The sequence below is a fragment of the Limulus polyphemus genome, unplaced genomic scaffold, assembly GCF_000517525.1.
Source record: "Limulus polyphemus unplaced genomic scaffold, Limulus_polyphemus-2.1.2 Scaffold643, whole genome shotgun sequence".
NCBI classification, from domain to species: Eukaryota; Metazoa; Arthropoda; class Merostomata; order Xiphosura; family Limulidae; genus Limulus; species Limulus polyphemus.
The window spans coordinates 149,983-158,996 of record NW_013666253.1 but is presented as its reverse complement, the minus strand read 5'-3'; the positions used below and the strand labels follow the sequence as shown (position 1 = coordinate 158,996).

Below are 9,014 nucleotides of genomic sequence, written 5' to 3'. Positions count from 1 at the left end.
GAAAATTAAACCTTATTTTCAATAAGCAATCCTGAAAAATATTTGGGGGTGCTTAACTTTTTTCCAGGTGTATAGTTAACGAAACATGTAGTACTTTACTAAAATACATATGTAGCTCAATCTATCTTTTTGTTCACCAGTTTTTATTGAGTTAAGGAAGTCAACTCAAAACACCATACATACTCGTGTAGCTCGAAAGGCCCAGAGAAAATGAAGTCCAGAATGTCTCACTATAAATAATTACCATTAAAAATACTCATAGTAAGCAGTGCCGAGAACTGCTTAATTTTTCAAAATTTCTAACAAAGGCAATGTTCACATCAACGTAAATTAAACATTGCAATTAATTAATGTAATTTCAAAAATAGCTAGACAAAAACTTTGATCCAGCTTTTCCAACGTTATAAACATATTATCTATTAAGTATAGTTTTAAAAACAATATAACTTTTGTAAGAAAATATACACTAAAAACATGTGTATAACTCTGGAGTTTGCGTAAAAGTGGTACATTTGGAGTTACTTAACAATGGTGTGGCTTCAGAAGAATTGGCTGGGGATCTTTTTTCAGGATTTTCTTTCAAAAGCTTCACTTTTCTCCATATCATGTAAAGTGTGAGAAGAATCATCTATATAACATAAATATTATATAAATACAATAAACTGAATATGTTACGTTTGATTACATGCGCATGTAAACATTTTCATGTAATTCAAGATACAGAGTTTACACCATAGTAAAAAACAAAAATCCACATAAATTTAAACTATATGAAAAAAAAACTCATTCAGAACTTCGGTTATAAACAATTTAAACATGTGTAATACAGATAAAAAAAATTAATAGGAGAGATAAGGAATATCATAACTAGAATACTAAAATACACGTGATAAGTAACATAAAAACACATTAAAAAAACGTCCCGACTAGCAACAGTGATATTACTGATATACGTGTAGAACCTTGTTAATCACAGGCAGAATATTGCAATTATTTGATATTATCAATGCACTGCATAGGTTACATAATTAATCATGATAATTCTAACAGAGTTTAGTATATTACGTTCTGATAGTTCACTATTTCTGTATTACGAACTTTACGTGGGATTTTTCAGAGGATGGCTGTACAATTTTTGCCCGAATGAGGTTATGAGTAAGAAACTTTTACCAGTTTTTGCCCGAATGAGGTTATGAGTAAGAAACTTTTACCAGTTTTTGTCCGAATGAGGTAAAAATTGCCCGAATCACCATATTTTCTGCTTCTAATTTTGTCCGAATGGCTGTATGTATTGCAAGCTAGGGTGGTTGGGTGGGCTGCCCCCAAACCCGCCTCGTAGGCCTATGCATATCGTGTACTTAATATTTTTATGGTAGAGAAACACTGTCCAGTTGGTATTACAATATCTTCCAGGTTGAGAAGACGATATTAAAAGCATGAACATGAAACTAATATAGAGTTAAAATGTACACGATCAGCGATACAAGACTGGACTTTCTTAGAAAGTTCTGAAAGATCTGGAAACGAAGTGCCTTCCTCGAAAAATGGAACGAATCTCTAATTAAGACCACTAAAAGTGCGTTCACAATATACACCCTCGCTGTAGCTGGCCAACAAAAAAAACAACAAGGGCGTCAAAATGCGAAGATATCAAGGTTTTCTCCAAACTTAAGATCAATGCAACAACCCACCAATAAAATAGATAAATTCATTGCCCGGTCAAGCTCAATAAGACTGAATTTTGGACACGACCTCAACCGGATTTAACGTGTTCCAAAATTAGAACTCAAAAAAAAAATTAAGAAATTTGTATATAAGAAATAAATACTATTAGAGATCAAATATATAGTATCTACAGTTCCTTCACAACTCCTGCTTGCCAGAAGATGTAACTGCAGTTCCCTATTAGAGATCAAATATACAGTATCTACAGTTCCTTCAAAACTCCTGCTTGCCAGAAGATGTAACTGCAGTTCCCTATTAGAGATCAAATATACAGTATCTACAGTTCCTTCAAAACTCCTGCTTGCCAGATAATGTAACTGCAGTTCCCTATTAGAGATCAAATATACAGTATCTACAGTTCCTTCACAACTCCTGCTTGCCAGAAGATGTAACTGCAGTTCCCTCTCAAAAAGCCTCAAATTTCTTCGTGCCCACGAGCTCCATCTTATTGGTTTAAAAAACTCCCTTACGATGTTACACTTTGCAGAATTATTGATACTGGTTTTATGGCTTAGCATTTTAGCTTTCAAACTTTGTAGTTTATTGGCCTAAAATTTGTATGTTTGTGAATGAAAGATGACATAACTTATTGAACTAAAGAAAGCTTACGGGGAGGGGGGGGGGGGGAATAAATTTATAACAGGTGAAGTGTAGTATTTTCTAGAGTTCAGTAGTACAATTTTGTGAAGTTTCACCTCTTCCAAGTAAAGAATGGAAACTCGTAGACACTTTTAGTGCGTAGTTATTACTAATTTTGAACTGCTGACCAGAGGAAAAGTCAGCCAGCAGCTTTTTAAACCGAATAGCAGGATTGGTTTCCACTGTTTTAATACTCCCACAGCTGAAAATTGGGGGAGGTGTATTCAACAGTGTTATGTTTCGAACTCTGGGCCCTCGATTCGTACTCGACATGCTATATTTTAAACACGTGATTTAGCTGTAAATTAGGTTCAATATCGATGGCACGGCCTGGTGGTTAGGGCGCTCGACTCGCAAATTGTGGGTTCGAATCACCGTCACATCGAACGTGCTCGCCCCTTTCAGCCTTGCGGGCGTTATAATGTTACGCTCAATACCACTATTCGTTAGTAAAAGAGTGGTGTCGACTATTCCACGGACCCGACATCGACGGGGCGGGTGAGCGAGGGTTGATGCCGAGGCTCTCCGCGTACCTGTGGCAGACACCGTACCGCGGAGAAGATCTGCCGGTGGACACAAAGTTTATCAATAACGGCTAGCGCAGATAGCCCTAGCGCAGTTTCGCAGGAAATTCTGAGTCAGATTCAGTATCGACCACGGTAATAGTCGATTCAATTCAGTTTTGTCATTTAGTTGTGAGCAGAAAGTTGTCCCATTGTTCTTGTTTTAAACGTTTTACTTCTGGTTTTATTTTATTTCTTATAACATTTATTTGTCTTAATTGTTTGTTTGTTTTTGAATTTCGCGCAAAGCTACACGAGGGCTATCTGCGCTAGCCGTCCCTAATTTAGCAGTGTAAGACTAGAGGGAAGGCAGCTAGTCATCACCACCCACCGCCAACTCTTGGGCTACTCTTTTACCAACGAAAAGTAGGATTGACCGTCACATTATAACGCCCCCACGGCTAAAAGGGCGAGCATGTTTGGTGTGACGAGGATTCGAACACGCGACCCTCGGAATGCGAGTCGAACGCCCTAACCACCTGGCCATGCCGGGCCTGTCTTAATTGTTGGGTCTCCGTTTTGTTTGTATTGTCTTCTGAGTTGACGTCGTTTTCTGATCATATCTAGTAATTGTGTGTGTGGTTGCCATGTTTGATTTATTGCTAAGTGTTTGTGTGTTGATATTGTTTCTTCAGCTGTTTTGGTAAGGCACTCTGTAATTGTTTGACAGTATGCATCAGTTTCCGTCTGCTCCGTTGCATTAAGGATAATGTATTTTGGTAGTAGTATTTGTCCCAGTTTGCTTTTTTATAATTACATTTTTCTGTTTTGTAGGGTTTATTTTTATGGGAGGTGAGACTGAAGACACACCATATCGGCAAGTGTGATCGCTGTCGACATATTGCCCTACTTTAAATTTTACAACAATAAACACAAGTCCAGTATTTAATTACTCCCGTACGTATACGATGTATGCGTCGGTGTTTTACCATTTAGTAATCACTACTTCCATACGTATACGATGTATGCGTCGGTGTTTTACCATTTAGTAATCACTACTTCCATACGTATACGATGTATGCGTCGGTGTTTTACCATTTAGTAATCACCACTCCCATACGTATACGATGTATGCGTCGGTGTTTTACCATTTAGTAATCACTACTTCCATACGTATACGATGTATGCGTCGGTGTTTTACCATTTAGTAATCACTACTTCCATACGTATACGATGTATGCGTCGGTGTTTTACCATTTAGTAATCACTACTTCCATACGTATACGATGTATGCGTCGGTGTTTTACCATTTAGTAGATATTCCGTAACAGATTTATACTGTTGTATAAATATATATATACACTATAATACCATCAATAATTTTAATTTCCTGTGAAAGCATTAAAAAAGGGTTTTTAGGTGTGAATATTCTTGCCGAAATTTGAAATTATTAAAAAATGTGAACAATATAACTGGAACTGTTCGTGTAGTGTGAACTTTAACACAATCGAATTTCGTGAAAGTGTATTAACACATCAATATTAATATAATTACATACATGAACATGGCCCCGAAAGGGGTCAGAGTGAAAACGTGGACTAGCTAAACTATGGCTCTCTTGAAGTAATTAAATAAATATTGAACATATATTAATCAAGTGCAGGAGGGCGGAAGAGATCTTTGAACCTGGCCCTCCCAGGTCTAAAAGACCTAAATACCGATACCTAGAACAGAAGGTGACAGACGAAAGACAGAAAGTATGCATGGTGAAATATATATGTATATCAAATTAAATGAATTATATAAGTGTTTCGAATCTAAAATTTGTGAGAAACTAGCAGAAACGACACCCTACGGGCGGCAGTTTGTACTAGTAATTACTAATCGTTGTATCCAGACCTCATTGAAAAAAAAAATGGAAAAGTGAACATTTTCTTTAAAAAAAAGGATGTTTCGGGGAAGTACTGCGTGTTCGGATTGTGCTGATATAAACTGTAATGTTTTTATATATCAAAAGTTTTTTAAGTTTACATTTTTAAAAAACTCCATTTTTTAGTGCTATATTTACAAATTACAACAACAAAGATATAATCAAACCCTCACGTACAGTCCTAGTGAAAGTCGTGTTCTTGTTGTGAGGAGAGTACTTTATTTGAAATTGTGTTCTGTGATAAAGAAATAGTTGTTGTACATACCGTAGTTATTTTTCTGTCTGAATCTTGAATACCCAAAGTGTGAAATTTGTTATGGATTTTTGTTTGTAGTGCCATTCAATAGATGGCGCCACATTGTATTTAGTATTTCGGCCATATACGTAGATACATATATACACGTTACGTTCATTATAGTAAGTCAGTCTTCTCGACTACGTTTAAGTGTTCAAAGGGAATAGAAGTAGTTCACACACATAGTTAAATCTAAGATTTGAAAATATCCGAACGAAAAAGGAGAATCAGCCATTAATTCCATTTTAAAATTTGCCAATTATTAATATTCATTTTAAATTCAAAGGTAGCTGTTTTGATTTCTGTTTTACTAAGACTTTTACATTTTCTCCAACACCGACTAACCTGAACAGCACAACGTTTACAAATTCCTATAAACATTTTCAACTGGACTTTCGTTCCAAAATGGTAGGTTTGAGAGCTTTTAATGATAAAATTCAGGGTTCGATTCCTCCACACAAAGCCCATTATGCGGCTTTATGTTCGACAACAAATAGAGTTTTTACAGCAATAACTTAAATATACGAATAGCGACACCTATCAGCTAAGCTTGTACGTGTACGTAGCAATAATAATAACAAATAATTGTGTTACAAAATTGCAACATATATTTTCTAAACCTTATAACAAAATAACGTATAACACAAAGATGTGGCATGCTACTGTTTAACATTACTAAGTTGTTTATTCTATTTTCACACACTTTCAAATGCAACGTATATATTTAAGTTACTTAGAGTGTGTTTTTTATGTTCTTATTCCTTACCAAAGAAACTTCCATAATCAAAAGGATGAACGTGGATTGACGATAGCCTAAATGCTCCAAAAGGTATCCACCGATGGTTGGCCCAATGAAAGCTCTGCACGACAAACAAATAGTTTTTACTTGAAAACAGCAAGATCTTTCTTAAAGAAAGAAAAACGATAATTTCTTAAACACATTTTTTGTGCGTGTTTACTTAACGTCTGATAATTCTGTGACCACTATAGTCTATAATAATGGCATTCAAGTTCAAACACTCGTTATAAAATATACAAACTACGTGAAAAATAAAGCAAGAGATGGTTGCAATGCGTTACTGTATTGGTAATGCTGCAACGTGTAACACTAGCATATATGTTCTTACGTTGTTATTACTCCAGCATGTAACACTAGCATATATGTTCTTAAGTTGTTATTAATCCAGCATGTAACACTAGCATATATGTTCTTACGTTGTTATTACTCCAGCATGTAACACTAGCATATATGTTCTTACGTTGTTATTACTCCAGCATGTAACACTAGCATATACATATATGTTTTTACGTTGTTATTACTCCAGCATGTAACACTAGCATATACATATATGTTCTTAAGTTGTTATTACTCCAGCATGTAACACTAGCATACACACGGTCGCTGTTAACATAGCTAATAAGGTGCCCCCAATAATCAGTGCTCCCCCCCCCCACAATTCAAATATGTTCTGCCGCCTATGCTAACACTTAAACACTGCAACTTGATTATAGACCTACAAATACATTGTAAAACAGAGATTATTAAGCACTGGCGGTGTTTTAACTACTAATACACAGTTATTTAGGTATGCAATGTGTAATGTGCTTAATGTGTAATTATATACTTTACTTATCTTTATAACTGAACTTAATGTATTTTCCCTCGATGTTATTGTTAGTAGCCTAAACAATCAATTAAATATTAACTCCTACTTAGTCATTATTAAATACTAATTGCCGATTAATTTTGACCTCAGGGAAGTCTTGAGTGTCACTTGGTAAGGTTCTCAAAAGCATAAGTGTTACTAGTGAGCTCCAACAGTGAATAAACAACGTGCTAAGAATTAGTTGATGTTTTATGTCAGAATATCGAACTAGAAACCAGTTACAAAATCGTATATACTAATTTTATTCAGGTTCTTTCTATGCTGGCTCTTTACTTTATGTCAGGGATTTTCCATCTTCGCCCTCAAGATCTAACCCCTCTGCCCTCACCCCCCTGAAAATTCGAACACCCATCTAATTTTAATTCCCCAGGAAAACTCTGCTTTGGGTAATTAAATACATGTTTGTGGTAACTCAATGCAATCAAACGCCCCATTAATTAGTCAAACCAGAGATACTTTGTGAAATGATTATTGTGAGGTTGAAAAAAAGGTTATACTTAATTTTATAAAACTTAATTCTGAAACGTACTTCTTCCATATTAAAATTTAAAATCTCTGAAACGGAAGACTTTACTAGTGTGTCTGGCATACTTTCTAGATCTACCAAAACTAAAACCTTTTTTTGATAAAAACAAACATTTTTTTACAGAAACGAAAACAAAAGCTGATTTTCATCATCAAAATTGTGAGAAACAAACGAGAGACCTAATCTATTCTGTGATTCGCTAAATGAGACCGGTTTCGGGAATCTGCGAACCGAAAAATAAAGCTAGTCTTCTACAGAAGTAAATTTACACATAAAAAAAGACATAAACAATGGCTCGCAGTAATTCTTTACAGTAAAACGCAATAATGAAAAATGTATCAATAATGATTCGACATTATATTCGGACTCTCGTTATTTCCCCGAAAGAGGGGGTCACCTGTTTTAACCATTCACACCAATATACAGTAGTGTACTGTCTGTCAGTCAGTAAGTAGACACTAAAATGATGTCACTTAAGGGACGCTTAACGTTACAATTTGTGTTGTAGTGACGTCAGTAAAACGTGCGCATGCCATGAATCACGAGAAGAATTATACACTCTGTAGGTTACAACACAGCATGACATACGAATTTCAAAAGCAAGAAATAAAAAAATATTTGTTACTCTTAACTTTGGATTTATTTACTCTTCAAACAACATTTTCGAGAACCCTACAGTAATACATCTAGTTTATATACTGTATGAAACAATGAGTTTCCTACTCACCCTATGGACATACAGATGGTACACAACGCTGATACAAGACCATGTGTTGACATATCGTCAGGAAAGCCACGTTTTCTGCATGTAATAGACAAGTGCTGATATTTTAAAAAAACTCTGTAAAGCTTCACCTCCAGCGATATAAATCACCTTTGAACAAAGCTTAAATATTTGAATATCAACACTTTTTATGAAAACGATTATGAGATAGTTTTATCTATCTATAAAATGTAAATTAAATAACTAGGAAGGCACTAAAATAAGATCTAATTAAAGTTATAGTTGTTCTTAAGAACTTCAGCAAGATTTTTTCTTTTAGATTTAATTACTTTTAACCAACTACGTTTTGAACAATCTAATTTTATTTCTCCAATAATTCACCAAATTTGATCTGAGAGTTAATTAAAAAGTCCAGAGATACAGCTTTTGAATGGATTTTTTTATTTTTTGGAATTTAAAACAACATTTCGATCACTCGTGTGGTCATCATCAGGTAAACCGTCGTCTATTACACGAAATATTAAAAAGTTGCGCGAGCATTTTGTTCCAATTTAGAAAACATATAGGGTGACATCTATGTTTTAATTTTAGTTAGGTTTTATTTCACGAATAATTTTACGCTTCTTTTATTTTTCTTCTATTAATATTGTTCTCTTTACGTAATATTCTAAAGTTGATTGGGTGTCGATTTGTGTTCGTAAACGTGTGTGACTGGGTATCATGTTCTTTGATTCTAATATTTACGTTGCGTTCCATTTCGCCCATATTAGTGCTATCGCAATGATATTTGTCGATGCTTCCGTTGTTAAAGTTGTCAGAATAAACGTTCGTTAGATAATCTTTAATTTTAATACTCGGTTTTTGAATAAAAATAATCTTACTGTTTATCAGCTAGTCAACAGCATCAACTGTCAAATCTTGTACTATTCTTGTCTTGCCCCCCAGTGACACAGCGGTATGTCTGTGGACTTACAACGCTAGAATCCGGGTTTCGATACCCGTGGT

General features: G+C 34.9%; 1 protein-coding gene across 3 annotated transcripts in view; it reads right to left on the bottom strand.

The window, feature by feature from the left end:
• Positions 1–36: 36 nt before the first annotated feature.
• Positions 37–9,014, bottom strand: part of LOC106459652 (MFS-type transporter SLC18B1-like) — an 84,278-nt gene continuing 75,300 nt past the window's right edge. For 2 of the 3 annotated variants that reach the window (XM_013919289.2, XM_013919290.2), the window contains exons 12-14: positions 8,013–8,087; positions 5,859–5,952; positions 37–628 (exon numbers count right to left, since the gene is read on the bottom strand). In XM_013919289.2, the coding sequence (XP_013774743.1) occupies positions 467–628; positions 5,859–5,952; positions 8,013–8,087 (331 nt within the window). In that variant the 3' untranslated portion in view covers positions 37–466. Of the gene's footprint in view, positions 629–5,858; positions 5,953–8,012; positions 8,088–9,014 lie in introns of those variants that run through there. The other variant, XR_002610611.1, reaches the window with a different exon arrangement.